Here is a 19025-nt window from a genome sequence, read left to right on the forward strand (position 1 = left end):
CAAATAGAAACGTAAAGAACTATCTACTTTGTAGACAAACTGCGTTCCAAGCTGTGAATTTCTATTCTTGTTCAAATGTGCTGCCTGGGTAATTTTTCTCCCTTTCCTCAAGACTGGCCGATGGAAAATATGATAAATAATCAATGCCACTGGTCGCATGTTGAGGCAGGTCTGCAGAGCTAAGGAAAGCCTATGGAAATGTGGTTGTACATAATGATTGGAGCGGGAGCAGGGGGGAAAGAAAGAGGAAGCATGTGATAATCGACATGAAAATGAAATCTAAAAATATAGTCGCTCTGTGAAATAAACAGCACTTCGGTCAGATTTACTTTTTAGCATCTAGAATGTTCTTCTTGATAGAAACAGACAATTGGATACTCAAACCAGTGTACTTTGACTTTCAAATATCTCGCACTTTGTTTTTGATGTGGTATAATATAAAGGAAATGTATTAACAATCCATTGCTGGTTTCTTGGAATACTAATAATCCAAGGAGAATGGACAGCTCTTCTAAGATACACTGTTTTTGTGCCTTCAGGGCTGCAACAGCTTGTCACTGAAGAACTGCTGTTATGCCCTTGACAGGAGTTACTTGTAAGTATTGGCTTGTGGTTTGTACCTTACAGAGACCAGTCTATAACCTGAGGTGACAACGTTTGTACCTTAAACAGTACAAAAATGGACCATTAAAAAAAGGTGCAAAGCTGGTTCCAAGGGCACCCATTCATTTCTTTTCTATATTATTATTATTTGTAGTAGTGTTAGCAGTAGTAGTATCATAAGAGTGGACAAAGATCCTAGGAGAATTTGAACCCAGGACTTTCCAAAGGCAACACAAGACAGATACATACACAACGTATTGAATGCTTTTCCTGTTGTATTAAGAAGGAAATAGTGAAATGAGAAAAATAAAAGAGTAGATTTAATATCTTTTTTTATATTTCACTGAACACTGCGTGAAAAGTTAGATCAGACTGACGAAATGCGCTAGAAGAAAATGCACCAGTATGTGTCTTTTTTGGGATCTACATTTTGAACTTCGAAAGTACAAATAATCACATTGAGGACCCTGAGGAAGGTTTCCAGTCAAGTAAGTTAATTGCATTTTCATTTTCTATTTATAACCATAGGAATGTATAACTTGCATGTTTTTAATTTCTTATTTTATTTTCTAATTAAAATGTAAACATTAAAATGAGTGAACTGTGTCCATAGTTTTTTTTTCTTCAAATCTACTGGCAGCTAGTTTAAGTATAAAATACTGTTTTCATGGAGAGAACTTATCTAAATGAATTCCTTTCAAACCTGTAAGGTTCATCGTAGGCAGTTTCATTCTGTAAAGAAAGCTGACGTACAGTGTGCCATGAATACTGCTACTGAACCTATTAAAGGCAATAAATTTACAATTTTCAGTTTTCCAATGAAGCCAAATGTAAGAAATTTATGCTACATTTTCCTCAATCAATTCAATCGATTACCAAATTTCACAGTTATTAAACTGAGAGAAACCAAGTGAGACTTCTACTGCCACAAAAATCAGTTCAACAATAAACATGTGCATTGGGTTAAGACTGTGAAAGGCCTCAACAAAGAGCATTTCAAATTGTTTTTTAATGGTTAAAGCCATCTTAAAGTTGATCCCGAGAAGTATTAAATTTGCGGTGGTGAGTTGTTAAGTTGTTGATGTAAGGTTATTTAGTATTAAAAAGCATGAGCCCACTAACTAAGGAAGAATATTTTGAAGCATGTATAAATGGGAATCCTACAGTCTTGTGCCTGTAGGTGGGGTCTTTGGGGTTAGCTTACAACCCACCAATTAAAATTTCCACAGATGAAGAGACCGCTTTTTGTGATGCCGTGTGCATGAGTGACGTTAGCAATAACAAGGACAATAATAAAAAAGGAAATGACCTTTCGAGAAAGCCCTCCACCTGTGAAGCTTTCACTTGTAGCACATATGTCATTTCTAGTGAAAAAGCAGGCAGAGCAGTCAGAATTCTCTGAAAATTCTAAAAGTCCTTGATTTAAAAGGGGAGAGGGAAAATGTAGGCTCTAGTTTTAAGCCAGGGACCATGTTTCCCCCCCCCCCCCCTGGGAAAAAGAACAATCTCGAGCTGCATGAATCACAGACACGTCTCACACTTTTGAAATACAACAAGTGCCCTTGTACCTATCACCATGCTGATTAAAACTCAACATCTTTATTTTTACATGACCAAAACTGTAAACTACAGGGTGAATAAAAAGTCTTATTACACTATGAGCGCTACTGCTGTAAAACCTTTTCAGCAACTGAAGGCAAATTATGCTGCATCCCTTTTAATCATAGCTGGTCTTTCAGAGATGGTGCCACACTTTGTAAAACCATCCATAATATATATTATAAGGGATCGTGGTGAAGCCCCTCATGGTATCAGCTGTTATGAAGAAAACTGTTTTAGCTCCATTCCACCCGCATATAAACCAAATGTCTTCTGATTGGCTGTTTTTCACAAGCAAAAGGTTTGAACTACAGGTGGGTGCTCTGTGCTCACAGACGGAGCTGTGTGCCCTACATGACCTTCTCAGAAATATTTCTAATATATATGATTGACATCACAGAGAGTAACGAGCACAGCTTGGGGGCAGAGCACTCATTGGTCTGTTGGAATTACACATACGATAACCTCATTATTTAATATTTTAGGCCTGTTTTAATATGAGCATCTTTCACTGTAAAAGTATAAAGATGACAGAAAGTAAGGAAACGGATAACAGGTCTCCTTTAATAACACCTGTAATAGTAAAAAAATACAGAACAAAATCCAATGTATATCGACCTGTAAGACAATCTAAACAAACTAAACAAGCATGAAAAGTAGTCAGACTGCTAGAATGACAATGAGATCAAATCAGGGTTCAAAACTCGAACCAACAATAATCAAAAAGTTCAAATGCGAGAATAACAGTAAAAGCTAAACAGGAACCCAAACTCAAATAAATTTACAAAGAATTGCAAAAATTACCACAACACATAGGACCATGATACTAGAAGCTGGCTACTGAGATTTATTATATATTAGGGCTGCCACAAACGATTATTTTGATAGTCGACCAGTCACCGATTATTTTTGCGATTAGTCGACTAATCAGATCATGCATCCATTGGACATAAAACGTACAGCTTATTGCACCAACATGCATCTGCTCTTATATAACTATCATTAGCTTACAGCTTTAAGTGTTTCAGGTATGTGCTAACTAAAAATAAAGGCAAGATGATAGTTTATTAAATTTTAATGAAATCTGCAGGTTGTTTAAGTGAAGTTTAATAAACTCCTTGCTATCTATAATATAACGGGACACCGGAGTATATTCTTGAGCATCTCACACTTCTGATAATCAGTTGTCTGCTTGATGTTTATTCAACTGTGTAAAACTATAACTTTAATCTCAGCCAAACCGATTTACCCAGGAACAAATAAAATACTAAAAAAAGCCAAACAATAACATTTTTAAGTTATCTAAGTGACTTATATATCATGTTTAACCTGAGTAGCGAAAGGTTTGAAAATGATTTGCTGGGAGTCCGGTGTTCTCACCGGCTCTAGTGAGCCTTGCCCCCGGCTAGCTAACGAGCTAGTGGGTAACAGACGTCTCCGAAAACGTCGGAGCGCTTTTGCAAATATGTGGTGTCTTGATAAACTGAGCAGATATTTGAGGTTTACACAGCTACATTATATGTTAAACGTTTATTTTGTGACCCAGAAAGAATAATAAGAGTAACATTAAAACTAACTAGCTGCCGCCATTATTGACAACTGCGCTAGGCCGCGCTATGAATTCTGGGACACTGCTTCTTCTTCTTCGGGGTTTAACGGCAGCTGGCATCCTTGTACGTGCAGTGCTGCCATCTTCTGTTTCAGTCCGTTATTACACTCTTAAATCCTGCTACTTATCCCTGCATCTTTTGGGATCTTACAAAGCTTCAAACGACGCATGACTGTTAAATCAGTCGTCGACGATTTTGATAGTCGACGTAATCGTGACTAGTCGACTAATCGTGGCAGCCCTATTATATATTAATTTATTCATATTTATAAAGGATAAATGTTAAATCATACTATTTCTCCATACATTATTCTATTTGGTTAAACTGCCAACTTACTTCAATTTTCAAATATCATATTTCTTTTTTATAAAGGTAACAGCACTATAAACATTTTCCCTTTAATAAAAAGGCTGACTAACAGTTGGTAATGCAGCCTCATTGTGACATCAATACAGGAAAGCTTCTGTTCCTTTGATGGCCAATTTTAATGCATTATTACCAAATTTATGACCTCAGAGCTCCACGTTTAGAATACAATTAAAAATTCAACTTACTGCCAAACCTTTTGTTATTTCAAAGCCTCAATTGATGTTAAGGTGTTGTAAGCCACTGAAGCTGTGGTGGCTTTAGGAGGCAAGGCACTAACACAAAATTGAAGCCATTAAGTAATTATACAGTGTGAGACTGACAAGCCTTTTGGACGGTGTTTTACAGAAAAGACATGCTTTCAATTTCAAGTCGGATGATGTATGGGTATGCTGAACAATGGCTCAAAGACGGATAAACCAATGTGCCAATGCTGCTTTTTATTCCCATCAAAAAAACAGAAGGATCCAAAATACTCCAATATTATGTGATTAAGATAACATCATATTGTCAACAGTGGGAGCTGCACTTAGGCGCAGCTCAAAAGTGTGTAAGGAAAGTGATTTTCAGTGATTGTTGACAACTGTTAAACTGCTGTGAAGTTTCCTGGGAAATAATTTGTCTGCCCTTATTGTAGCCTGTCTACCAGTTATCTAGCCATCACTACATGACCTTTCATGTCCCTTTCTTTGACACCCAGCGTTTAATGAAAGCAGACCTCATACTGTGCTTGAACTCTTGCTTGGTTCATCCTGTGTGGATTAGCTTCTGCTGAGGCTGGGTGCAACAGAAAACTGGTTCTTTTAGCTCACAGGTGTCGCCTCAGACCTTCAATCATGACACGGCGCGGCCTGTCATGTCGCCTGAGGTGGCGTTTCACTGAAAGATGGAGTCAGATTGTTTTTCTCTTTGGCTTTCACATGGAAAAAGTCCCAACAGGATCTCTGTTCTACTTTTTTTCCCCGGCTTTGAAGATCTGTAAAACTGCGGCGACACCGGATGCTTTGAAGTTTCAAACAGCTAAATCATACAGTGCTCTCCTTCCTGTGCATTGCAAAACTGATAAGGCTCGGTGTCATGGCCTCCTTGGTACAGGCAGCAAACGGCAGCAGTGTCAGCAGAAAACCAACATCCATATCCGAGGGAATAAGGTGTCTATCTAAAAAAAAACACATTCTTTGACCAACGAGGAAGTTTTATGCAACACTGATTCCAAAGTCCCCTTGAGCCAAGGCATAAATAACAATCGGTACTGGAAATTAATGCCTTCAGTGGGTTGTGCAGCGGTGCTTATAATACCCTACCTCTCACTGTCCTTCAGGTGCATCCCCCCCTCTCTCCACCAGGAGATTGTGGCCCTGGGAGAAGCGTGGGGGCGACACTCTAACACCACCTCACCCCCCCTCTGGATCACCGTGGACTTCTTCACGGGGCGCCGGGTGAAGTCAGGCGGCGAGGCTGAGGAAGAGACCCGTGTTGATGCAGTTTGTCTCGCTTTGTCAAGGTGCAACAGCTGTGCATCAGCCAAAATGTCAAGAGCATCACCAGCAATTACGGAAATTATATGTCACCACCAGAGCTGGCTCATTGTAGGAAATAATTATGGAAATGAATGTGCAAGGCTCAGTGAGGTGCTAGTTTAGCTGGTTTCTACTTATTTATTCACTTTCAAATAGGGAGCATTTTAATTCCAGTGACAGCAAGATGTACAGACAGCATATCTTTGCCTTGCCTCTTGTTCAGTCCATTGTAAATGAAACAGGGCAAACACGACTGCTTACCTACAACCTTGAGCTCAGCACTGGCATACACAGATCCATGCTCATTCTCTGCCACACACTGATACATCCCAGAGTCTGACAGACTAATCTTGGGTATGGTCAGTCTGCCTGCTTCCAAATGGATCCTCTCCTGAACAATAAAAAAAATTGAAAGAAAATGTCAATTATCCTTATTAATGATTTTGAAACATGCAGTACTCGTACTCACTCACACATCTTACCTCTGCTTTTAGTGACTGACCATTCTTCAACCATCTGTACGTAGGCATAGGTTTGCCAATGGCTTTACATTCCCACTGCAGGTTAGCATCGATGGCCATATGGGCATCTTTCAGTGTCTGGACCCACTGTAGATGTTCAGCACCTGCAGAAAGACAAATGGTTATGAATATATCCTATGAATTCAAAAATTAATTGCATATATTCGTAAAAGTGTCGCTCTACAAAAATCAATCCCGATGTGACAAATATGGTAATTTCCCAGTGAAACTCAGGAATTAAGAGTAAGAGAGAAAGGGATTATTTTAAATGAAGAACTACTGCCAAACAACGTTTTTGGGAAGACAAAATCCCGTTTGATTACTCATTCTAAGTCATTCACGTGATTGTAGTGAAGGAGAAGGCATACTAGACCAGAGTTCACACTTCTGGTCTTTTCTGGTCTCTCCTAGGCAGGAATTAGTGACTTGACATGTTACTGCTGGCAACAGATAAGGAGTGGCAAGTAAAAGAAAAGGTAGTATTACCTAAGCTGTCTTTGGGTGATTGTAGACTTGACATGCTGCCACAGGTTTGGACCATTTGCAGAGGTTTTACTGTGCCTACTGACAGCTCTGCCATTACAGCATAATCGGTGAAAGATGACACCTCTGTACGAAGAGAGCAGCTCTCTCTGTCATATAGGACCTAATCTTTCTTATATTATATAGTGTATGGCACTGATTCTCTTTGCGAACCCACAGTAAAGAGTTTCAAGTTACGTACAACATGGCCAATCAGTGGAATCATTAATGTAACCAATCTGAAAAACCCAGAAAGAGATGAACTTCAAAAAGCACCCAAAGAGATTCGTAATAACTGTGCGAATGATTGTATACATTAGATTGTATAATCCAATTAGATATATAAGATGAGCTACATAGGGATAGGAAATTAATAAGAATTTGGTTCCTTTGTAGGTCGACTGGGAAATGGTCAACATTATTTAGCATGTGAATATGATCTTTCTTTGATTTCACGCTCATCTGTTTTGCTATTTGCATTAACACTTGTTGCCCATAAGTCCAAAATAATGATTTTATTGACTGATTTATATAAATATAAAACAATACTATTCTAACCGATACCAGAATAGGTATACCTACAGCAAGCGTGTGTTTTTATAATATACTTGAAGATTTGATAATTATGAACTGATCACTGCTTAGTTTAATTTGATTTGTGTCTCTCAGTCTGGTTGGGATTTAGTACTAACACTACTTAGTAAGGGTTAGGCACTAAATTGCACATTGGTTTTCAGAAAAGATTGTGGTTTAGTTTACGATATCTGTATTTACTACATTAACCCAGCACATTAAAAATGGCTCTTTAGCAGCATGTTTAAATATAATTCATTTACATTTGTAATGGGATGGAAACTTCTTTGTGCTGTTGCCATAACCTTGTGTATCTCTGAGACAGGTAATACCAGTATTTGGCATCATAGGTGTGAACCAGCTGTTCATGCAGGGCTTGTCTGAGCTTCAAGTCATACTTTCAGCGTCAGATGTGCAGTATTTAGTTACTAACTTTAAGAAGCTCTTGCTCACTACTACTTTTAAGTACTGGTTAAAAACTTCCTTCTTTACACTTAACTTTAAGCTGTAGTTAGTTCTACTTTTGACCCTCAGATTTCTTTTAAATTAAAAAAAAAAACTCCATTGAATTTGTTCTTTTTATGTTTTAATGTGACACTGTTTCAATGCCATCTCCATCTCCTTTTGAATTCACTGTGAAGCACCTTGAATTGCATTCATGTGAAATGTGTTGCATAAACAAACCTGCCCGACGTTACTGCTGCTTTGTGTCAACAGCCATTCACGGCTTAATCTTTAGCACTACTGATGTCATAACCAGACACCTCAGAATCCACGCTGCATGTACACAAGGTCTGCATAAAACAAAGGATCCTGAATCTAGTTCAGACACTGATATCCATCTTTCCTACTTTCTTATCTGCACACATGGCAGACAAGAGCAGGCGAGACACTGACTCCTCTCTCTGATTCAGAGATGGTAAATTTGTCCTGAGATACTGGAAATCATATTTTCTAATTTGAAAATATTTATTGCACTGCATTTACACTCCAACAATAAGGACACATGACTTCAAATTATCATGCTTATTATCCTTCCATTAGAACAAATATTAGAAAAAATAATGCTTGAATAAAGGGCTGTTTTCCAATAATTATAGCTCTGACTAAAGGTCTAAATATTACTGAAAAAGAAAAAAAGGGTTATTAGTAGACTCCGATAAGCACGAAGCAAAATGTTCTTTCTTACTTACTGTGGAATATAAGTTGCCCTCTGGCAACATTTCGTCCTCTGCTGTTTTCGGCTACACACTCGTACACGCCGGCATCCTCTGGGCGAAAATATGGAATTTCCAGAACCCCGCTGGAGTGGTTGATTTTAATCTTGCCAGGGAGTGGATTTCCATCAGCTCTTCTCCATGAGATGGAAGGCACAGGGCTGCGGAGGTCAAACACAAAGAGGTCACGCAGGCCACATTCTCCTGCTCCACCATGACCGGAAAGATTGCTGCTGCCGTGTTTGATAGTAATTGAGGACGCTGCTCTGCAAATACTCCAGTGGACTGTGTTGTGCCACTTACTTTCCTAAGGCAAAGCATTCCAGTTTCACTGACAATCCTTTGGAGACATGAAGGGTGTCAGGAAACTGAACCTCGATCTTTGGCTCGTATTCGCCCATCACCACTGCACAAGGAATAAATGGAAAATCATATCATTTAAAACACAAAAGAAGGGCAAGAGCTGTGGCGCAGGTGACAACTAGTTCACTTTATCTCATAGACTGATAACCACAAGGCAGACTGGTGATGGTGATGCTCACCGTCCCTCCGTACCACCACTGGGGTTGGAGAGCTGAACACTGTTGAGTTGGTCATCATGTTTCTCACTGCGCATGTGTAGTTCCCCGCATCCGATGCTTCAACTTTGGCTATGTACAAATTTCCCGTCTTCTGAGAAATGAAACGACGAGCATCCTGCTGCAGGAAGCTGCGCTGTCCATTGAAAACCCATGAATATTTGATCTCTGGAATAATGGGAACAGGACATGAAATGCAGATAGTGAGGCACAAAAGAAATAAACTTTCCAGTCACATTTACAAAATTCCCAGAACAGCAAGACCATTAATGCCTAACACATACAAAGATAATTTAAGGACAAAAGTACAGGCCCACCCACACATTACACTTACAGTATGGGAGCTGCTCGGCCATGGACACCCACGCTACAAAGCTTTGGTGCTGATATTAATGCCAGAGGAGATTTGGAGTTCTGCACTTATTGAGTCATCATGGGATTGACCACTTTTAAGGACAATAATAATTAATTATTAAAAGGTGTGGACCGACACGTTCACTCTATGTAGTTTATCAGGAAATGAGAAATATATTTTATTTATCTGTTGAACAATACAAGATGACTTCAAAGCACAAAAGAGTTCAAAGTGTTTTTAGTTAAGCCAAGTTAAGATCAGCTGACCTTCTGCTCGGATGTTGACGCACAAACTTATGGTTGAGCATTTTTATAGTATACATGGTGAATTCAACTCCAACAACAATAAGTCATCAAGAATGTTCTTTTTGAGAAAAAAATAGGACCTTTTTGGACATTTTTAATTAAATTTAATAAATAATTGAGCCATTTTTCTTCCTTTATTATCATAAATTTGGGCGTTTATTTTGAGTCGCTCCCCCAAACAACAAATCTGCAGCTGACTCCAGCGCCCACCTGACTATTTTTCTGCTTTTTAACTGAAAGTTTACATTTGTGTGTTATTTTCTAAAGCTTTGTGCCTTCACTAGGCTTGAAGCGACATGGGACTGGGTGCTGCGGAAAGGTTAGGTAACATGGGAAGCACTGAGAGATGGGCTAAGGTTGCGCTGACACATACAGCAAAAGAATAGCCTCTCTGTTTTGACTCGGATCATTGAGTTGCTCAGCGAGGCTGTCATCACAGGGGACTCCAGCAGAAGAATGCAGGTTTGATAAAAGTTGAACCCAGCACTGGGACTTTTTTTTTGGCGATATTGGTCAAGCCTCTAGCTATCAAAAATGTACAGAGTTGGTTAGAGTTCTATGTTATGTGTTATAAAAACACTGGAGGATCATATTTTATTTTTTCATTTTTTGATTTGAACTCAGAGTTTTGGGTTATTTTGGATGGCGTCATTGTTCCTGCCTTATCTGTTGAGCATGTGGAATATGGCAACAACACTTATAGTTATTAGTCTCTAACTTTATTAAAAATTATTTTACACTTCTGAAACAAATAAAAAACAAACAAAGAAAGGACTGATAAACAGGCCAATGTATGAGTGCAAAGCGCAAAGAAAAGCGAAAGAGAGCTAAGAAGAGTGAGAAGCGTCTGCAGGGAATGCTGAATGAACTTTGCTATTAGTGCAGCCCGCCCGTATCAGACACATGACATTCTGCAGGCAGCCCTTTTGACTGGGCAGATGGGGGAAAAAAAAGAAAGGAAAAAAAAAGTCCCACTTGCTTTCCTTCAGGGAAAGCTGTGAATTAAAATCATTACAAGGGAAGTCAGGGCAGTAACTGACAGACCTTTCATGATTAGGGACTATCAGAGAGTGGATCTGTTGAAGAGCTGCAGTCTCACAGCAACAGAGGACTTGCAGGCACATAATCTCATGTCCTCTGACAGAGTTTAACTCACAGAGCAGCTCCTTTTAGGCCACTTACCTATTGATTGCTCTGAAAAGCTTCAAATGTCTCCTTTTTTAATAAGGTGCATCAGTGTATTCCTCAAGTGGTGCATCAACAAGTATTAAAGAAGTATTTAACATTATCTAAAGGTGGAGGGGAAAAAACACTTTTTTGTTCCATTTTAAAAACACCTCCAGCTACTGTGGCGTTATCACATCGTACAAATCCCATCAAATGTTTCACTATGCTTCATTTAAGAGGAAAAATAAAGAAATTGAGGTTTTTTTTGTTGTTGTTTTTTTTAAACGGGAAGGGAGGGAATGCTGGAGGGTAAATTGCTAAAGTGTGGATTCCCACGTGGCAGCAGGATTCAGTTGGAAACAGAGAGCGGAGAAAGGCTGGTATGCTGGCGTGAAATTGTGCTGGTGGGCATCGAATGGCTGCAGGAGTGTGGACCACTTTGAGGGTCTGCTAATCAGTAGCACACAGACACATGAGCCGACTCACTGCTGTGCCGCGGGATAAACGCTCCCGCGGCCGCACCAGCCACCGGCAGCCTTTATTAACCAACAGATAACCTGCCCACATCCAGGAAAAAAAGGAAAAAAAATGACAGTCGGGGAAGTGGAGCACTGGAGACTTTATAGATGACAGCATGGTCACAGATCATATGGGCAAGAAAAGTGAGCTCAAGGTTAAGAAGTATGAGGCTATGAACTATAGATGAAGGCATGGGTCTGGGCAGGTAGAGCTGCGGCTGATCATAAAAAGTTCCCTGTCTGACAGATAAGGAGAAGTGAGTGGAAAACAGTATGTCACGGTTCTGAGGGAAGAGCTGCAGAAAGAGAAAGTGGGAAGACATAAAAACAAAGAAGACGCTGCAGTGTTACAGCGAGATAATAAGCAGCAGAGTAAGGGAACAATAAAGATTGCTGAGGCAAGCAGGAGTGTGAAAGCACAGCAGACAAAGAGTCAGGAAGGTGCGCTGTACCTCCGTAATGGGGCGGGGGTCCGCAGAGCAGAACCACGGCCTGACCCTCTCTCACCGACACCGTGTTCCTCGTCTTGCTGCTGAAGTTCTGCAGAACTGTTGAGCGCAAAACACATCAATAACTTTTCAGGGTCTGACAGCTGTAATAACTTTAATTTTACGTGCGGGCGACATCCGAGGGAAGGGCGTTTTAATCCTGCACAACATTTTCCAGTTTGTTCATATCGCTCACAAGTCAAACCCAACAGCCCCCTGTTCATATCACGGCATGCGCTAGAGACCAGGCAGAGGGTACACCAAAATGCTCCTCTCCAATCGCGCGTTAGAGATTACTTTCACCTTTAATTAAATGCTGCTGTGCTGCGTGAGACAATAAGCAGTGGGGAGACATATCAATTCCAGCGTCAGAGAAATACCATCAAATCCCGGGAGGGGAGCAAGCAAATATCAGCGGTTGTCAAACCAGAAATCAACTGATTAAAAGTCCCTCCAAATCAAGACGTGCAGGCTTCATTCCTTCATGCATTGCATCAGAGCTGCAGACTAGTGTGCAGCGGTAACACACTTACTGTAACTGCTGTCATCCGTGTAACACTACTTTTTGTTTTTTTGTTGCATTTACTTTTGACAAGTGATTTTTTTTCCAGGTTTAAAAAACAACAGAAAAAATTGATGCTGTGCATTAATTAGGTTTTAAAAACCACTAAAGAAGGCAAACAAGAAATGCACTGTTTGACCAAAACAGGACGTGTTAGACAAAAACAAGACTGGCAATCTCAGTAGCTAAACAAGTAAACAGCTCTTTTTCTGGCAATACTTTACCCTATCCAGTGGAAATATAGTAAGGCCACCAAGTTGTTTATTTTTTGCTTGCTTCTTTTATGCTCAGTCACACTACAGAAAAAAACGATGGCAAAAATCAGTGCTTGCCTGGTGATTTTTCTGCATGTAGCTGCAGCGACCAACTGGTCAACCAGAAGTTGAGCTTACAACACCCTCAACCTCTGGACAATCACTTTCAATCACAAGGGGACACAGGTTGCATGGTGTAAGGCAGCCTGGCTTCTAACAATCACGGTCCGACTGCAGTGAAACAGAGTCAGTCTGCGCTGATGAGCGCAACTCGTCTGCATCTCTTTGCAGTTGAATCAACTCAGTTAATTACCAACAGGCTTTAACAGCAAGGTTTTCGAGCAGCTATGCAGTCCTGTAGCAACTACATCACTATTTGTTTCTAATATAAGAGGTAAGAGTTGCCATAAATCTGCTCATGGCGTGGTCACCAAACACAGTTTTAATTAGTGAGTATGAGCCGCCTTCATCCAGTACTTTTGTTAAACTTCTTTGGGCATGTCTTACCTCTACAACAAAGAGAAGTTCACACCCCACAATGTGGCGGGGCGTGGTCTGGACATAACTGCAGCTGCCGTGCAGGTGCGTGCACCTTCCCAGCACGGCATCAGCAATCATGTCCCGTCTTAAAATCTGTACTGGTTCCTGTTTTGAGTGTTGTTGTTGGAGTGTTCGGCTGAGCTAGGAAACTGCAGCCTTGTGTGTCTGTGAACAGCAATCGAGTGTGTAAATAAAAGTTAATGCTGAAAAGCATGTATGTGTCGTCAGGTCTGCCGTGGGTCCTTTATAGGGCTGGGCTATATCATACCGTTCACGGTAATACCGGTGTAATGTTGGGCAACGATAGGAAAATGAAATATCGCGATAGAATATGGGTAAAATGCGCATGCGCAGTGCCTTTGTTTACATACGCACATGGCGGCGACGCAGAATGAGAAGAGCGAAAGCGGATCGTTGAATGAAACGGATGAACCAGAATTGGTTTGTAAAAATGCTGCAACTTCAGTGGTGGTTTAGCTTTCGTCCGTCAGATACACAACAAAGCACTATTTTTGGTAGCGCATGCTAGCGGGCCGTTGTTATTACCGTGTTGTTTGGAAAATACAGCACACTTAAAATCAATCCTTTGATTTTTCTGAAAATCAACAGTGCCCCTTATAATCCCGTGTGCCTTATGTATGAATTCTGGTTGTTTTTACTGACCTCGAAACGATTTTATTTAGACGGCACTTGAAAATCTGTCAAATGTTTCAGTACAACTTTGCTAAGCTACGAACCCACCGCTTGATGGATTATCGGAGCATTACGGCTATATTAGGCAGGAGCCTCGCGGAGTGATACGTACGGTGCTTCAACATAATATTACCGTACTGTGTGTGTATAACCTCTTTTTAAGTTTTGTGGATATTATACATGGTTATGCTGAGGATATGTCGGACAATTTCCACTGGAAATGCCTTTTGGTTAAACTGTCAGCGAGGAATTTGCATTTGCACTGTTAAATTTTTATATAACTTTAATGCACTTAAAAAACAGCTGCTTGTTTAAGTGAAAATACATTGATGTTTTGTTTTGTTTTTTTGCACTAATAAAGTTCAGGAGTTGTAAAGTATTTTGTCTAGTGTCAATTATATCGTCAATTATATCGTTATCGCAAATTTTCAAATGTATATCGTGATAAATATTTTTGGTCATATCGCCCTGCTCTGGTTCTTTACACACAGTTTTTATCAGTGATTAATTATTAAAAAACAACTTTGCAAACAAAGGCCAGAACAGTTACATCAGAAAACTTGAATTTGTTAACTTCACAGCTAATTCTTTTTTAATCTGACTCCGTTTCATTGGCCGTCCACGCTGGACCTGCAGAGGCTACACACCTTGTTAGCAGTGCACCACAACAGTTGGCTTATGGCCATACTTAGAAGTTGGCAGATTAAACATGATGAACTTCTCATCAGAGAAGCTTCTGTGGGTCTGAAATAGCTGTTTAATGACCACAAAGCTTACAATATGCTATATTGATAATATTGTACTGGATGTAAATATGTTTTATATGGAACACTTAGAGGGACATCACAACTATCATCTAACAAATTTACTAGCAAAGCATTAAGAGTAACACGAGTATAAAAACTGGGATCAGATTTCAATATTTCTGAATATCTTACCATTCAAATAAGGAAAAACAGCCAAAAACAACCATTATCTCTGTCCAGTATCATGTTCTTGCCCAGAACAGAATACAGAATACTTCTGGGGTTTGGACACCTGGCCTGACGAATAAAATATTGTGTTCTGGGATTTTTCACCATCTCCTGACATTTTAAAGACCAAATAAATCAAATGATTAACCAGGGAAATTATAATAGAGATAAATGGAATTAATCATCGGTCGCAGCCCCACTCTAACTGTTTTGCATTCCGTTGAGTCACACATAATATCACACCGAGTCAAAGTGGGGTGGGAGAGTGGGATTTTTTTTCACTGCTGTTACAGTATATGCATATTTAAAAAAAAGAAGAATCAACTCACATGCAAACTGGACTTTTGCCTCCCTGCTGACGACAGTCCCGAATGTGTTGGTGGCAATGCACTGATACACTCCCCCGTGATTGATGACATGAGGGTTACTGATCAGCAGGTTCCCCTCTACAAGGCTGTAGTTTAGATCTGAGTCCGTGTTTATGTCTCTTCCATCTACCTTCCACCTGCACAGACAGACTGATGAAGACTGAAGCATTTGCACCATCAATGAAAAGTGATGCTGGCCAAGAACATGTAGCTTTCCTGCTTTTCCAGAAAGCATCGCACAAGGAGACCAACGACTAAACACAAATACTTGTAGTGAACGACTGCATTAAAATATAAATGGGTTCTGTAAATTTGATCCCACACGCTGTAGTCTCACTTTGTAGATAAACAAAAAGCTGTCAAACCACTCACCTATAACGCGGAGGTGGGTTCCCTTTTGCTTTGCAGTTAATAAACACCTGCTTATCATCAGTGCTCATTGGGAAAATACTGTCGCTAGGTTCCTGGGTGAAGACGGGACCATGGCGTGTATTCTCTGCAGAGAGAGAAAAAAAACAAGAAAAGTACAATGGGGAAAAAAAAGCACTCATTGCTCAGAAAACTGTGTGTGAACTTAACACCTATTATAATTAGCTGCCAACATGGCTCCTTGAGCAGATCCTGCATTTAATAAACGCTCTCGTGCACATGTCACGAGGCAGATAATACATTATGATGAAAGAGCAATTAACCAAAGATAACCCTCAAGCATTTTGGCTAACTGACTGAGTTTTTCTTCCTCCTCTCCCGTCCTCATTCTTACACATCCACATACACAGTTATGATCGCAAATCTGTGCAGCACATAAATACATTTGAGTAAGACATGGCTGAAATGTTACTACTACCATTACTACTACTACTAATAATAATAAGAAGAAGAACAAGAAGAAACAAAATGCATCATCATTAGTAATCATATCATTGGTCAACATGTTTTCAGTGTATACAGGTATATATGATATGTATTTCACTGGTGCTACTTCTATGTGTCACAATGCTTTCAACAGTGTACTGTGAAAGGAAATAAAATTTATCGAGGCGTATTTTCATATGCTTTAAAAAACATGTTACTTTACCTCGCAGCTGTACAGATTTCCTTTCCTTTTGATTTGAAATTTGATCCTTGAAACATTCCAATTTGTTCTGATTTCATGAAAATTGGATGAATAGTTTAGTGCCGAAAATTTAGCCGACAAAATGTATTTTAGTCATTTCTGGTCTCAAGCTGACAAAGTAGCATATCATAAAAATCAGAGTCAAACAACAATTTTAAGCATCTTTTTCAGTTTAAGTGGCAGAAACTGGTACACCACCTGGAAATCACTGGCTAGCTGGCTTCCTCCTAATGATATCACACACACTGTAAAAGATGGCAAACATTTCCCAAGCACAGCTGAAACTATGACTTCTGGCAAAGCAGCTTCTACTATTGAATCAATAGTCCAAATATAAAAGAGTGTTGAGCTTGTGATTATTGCAAACATTTCTAACATGTTTTTGTTCCGTCTTTGGGGGCCGTTGAGTGCAGATTGATGGGAAAACATTTTTTATTAAAATGCCAAAAGACAACAAATACATGAAAGTACAGAAAAGCAAAACACAGAATCCAGTTTAAGCTGAATTACATGTCGAGAATAATTAGAAAGATGGACAAGTAACCCAGCTGGCTAATTGAATTATGTTTTATTTCATCTTTGCTTTAATGCAAGCAGGATGACTTGGTTAAGATGTTTACACGAGAGCCGCAGTAATCAAAGTAGTGCCCCATTCTGCTTATAATCTAATTAGATGAGCGCATGCAAAGCTGTATACATGTTATTTGAGCATGCATGTCTGCTCCGTGAAGCTTGTTGTTTTGGTTTCCTCCAGCCAAACTATCAATACACAGGAGTAATTAACTGATATTGCACTAATTAGTCCCGTGAAATCTATCGTTTCTTTAGCAGATGCACGGCCACACTGTGGCACTCGCCCTCCCTCTCCACCGACCACGTGTGTCATATGCCCAAGCTGCACAGCAGCGCTGCTCCGGGGGGGAAAAAATTGTCCATTTGTCTTCTGGTGCACTTGAAAGGATGAGGTGCTTTTCTTTTATAATACAGTCTTTAACCTTGACTAGGACAAAACGCGCTCCCTCCCACACCATCATCACCATCATCCTAATGAGAGTGGGAGTCTTTGCCTCTGGTAAGGGCCTTGTTTCCCCAACCTCTGAGGGAGGTGCTTCATTTTTTTACCCTGTTTGCGGTGTCCTTTAAATTAAACAAATTAATGAACCTTTAACAGCGGGGCTATTTCACCTGGGAAACGATTGGGTTGGTTTGAGTTTGTGCTCGCGAACAGACCTGCCCTGAGAACACGCCAACTGGACTGACCACCAGCACAGATGAACACACACATACAAATTAACCTTAATTAGATTTCCTGGGAATGCAAGTGAATGTGCGCTCCGTAGTGAGCGCACATTCACTTGCATGTATGTAGAGTATAGCGTGCAATGACATGTGCATAACCCTCTATTCTCTGCTCTGTGACTGCAGACTACATTATGCGCCTCGGTGAAAATGCTGACTTGAGTCGAGGCTCTAAATCAATGGGAATGCAAGCATAAATAACAATACAATAGACCCCACTCCATATGCTGTATAAATTTAAATGTATTCCTTGATGCCTTGTAAACGGTTGGCTTGAGTTGAGCATACAGTATATTCTTCAAATGTGACTGTCAACACTAAATCTCTACGCTGCGCAGGTTGCCATGTTCAGAGCTCTTAGCGAGATTTTAATGCCTTAGCTGTAACTCATGCAGGTATTAGGAAAATAAAGTCTAACGCTCATCTGCTTTACTCAAAGAGCATCTCAGCACACTGCGAACCTGTGCTGCTGGGGAAGAGGCACAGAATAATTGAGTGTTGAGGAAAGAGTTAGTATGGATTTTTACAGTGCTCTGCCACAATTCATGGAAGTGGCAGCAGCTGGACATAAAGCAAGAAAATTGCATAATAAAACAGCGAGGCATAAAAAGACAAGAGACAGTGAGTCCCACACCGGATGCGAGTCTCTTTTCAAATGTTGGTCTTAACAATGATTCACATCATGAGTCTGAGGTGCTCTGAAAGGAAAATATGAACTCTGATTGTGGCTTAGCGCTATTATCAAAATTTCAATAAATTGATGCACAAAAGTTTTACCATTTCCTACTAAACACTGATTTTAATGAACAAATTGGATCAAATTGGTAGATTTTACCCACAAGCAAAACTAATAGAGTGATTTTTGAGGTCTCTATCTTTCGGTTTGATGTGCAATAGTAACATAAACACGCATTAAGAAAAGGGAAGCCCTTCCTTGCTCAAGATCCACTGTATTCATATTAGGTGTGTGTTATAAAAACGCGACTTCAATTGGCATCTCACCAGCAAGGCACTCTTTGAGTGACAGAAGGATTAACAGTTCCCATGGCAACAACATCTTCATTTTCCAAGGTCAAAGATTCTCCTTCTTCCCATTCAGTTGCCAGAGAGTGCAGAATATTTCCTGGGCAAACGCTCCTCCGTTTGGCTCTGAAAGAGATGGTAGGTAAATGTGTTGCTGTGAAGATGAGGAGATGCAGTCCACATCGAGCCTGCTAGGGAAGAGAAAAAAATAATAAAAAGATGGAACTTGTGGAAAACCGGTGAGCCATTAATA

The 19025-nt window shown here is 40.0% G+C and overlaps 1 protein-coding gene across 1 annotated transcript in view; it reads right to left on the reverse strand.

Moving 5' to 3' along the window:
* cntn6 (contactin 6) overlaps positions 1 to 19025 on the reverse strand; it is a 152927-nt gene that overhangs the window by 41298 nt on the left and 92604 nt on the right. The window contains exons 3-13 of the mRNA XM_080892139.1: positions 18752 to 18898; positions 15706 to 15829; positions 15295 to 15470; positions 11907 to 12002; positions 9074 to 9277; positions 8835 to 8937; positions 8508 to 8692; positions 6706 to 6828; positions 6181 to 6323; positions 5960 to 6089; positions 5483 to 5636 (exon numbers count right to left, since the gene is read on the reverse strand). Of these exons, the coding sequence (XP_080748265.1) occupies positions 5483 to 5636; positions 5960 to 6089; positions 6181 to 6323; positions 6706 to 6828; positions 8508 to 8692; positions 8835 to 8937; positions 9074 to 9277; positions 11907 to 12002; positions 15295 to 15470; positions 15706 to 15829; positions 18752 to 18812 (1499 nt within the window). The 5' untranslated portion in view covers positions 18813 to 18898. The remainder of the gene's footprint in view (positions 1 to 5482; positions 5637 to 5959; positions 6090 to 6180; positions 6324 to 6705; positions 6829 to 8507; positions 8693 to 8834; positions 8938 to 9073; positions 9278 to 11906; positions 12003 to 15294; positions 15471 to 15705; positions 15830 to 18751; positions 18899 to 19025) is intronic.

The sequence above is a fragment of the Rhamphochromis sp. 'chilingali' genome (assembly GCF_963969265.1).
Source record: "Rhamphochromis sp. 'chilingali' genome assembly, chromosome: 9".
NCBI lineage: Eukaryota > Metazoa > Chordata > Actinopteri > Cichliformes > Cichlidae > Rhamphochromis > Rhamphochromis sp. 'chilingali'.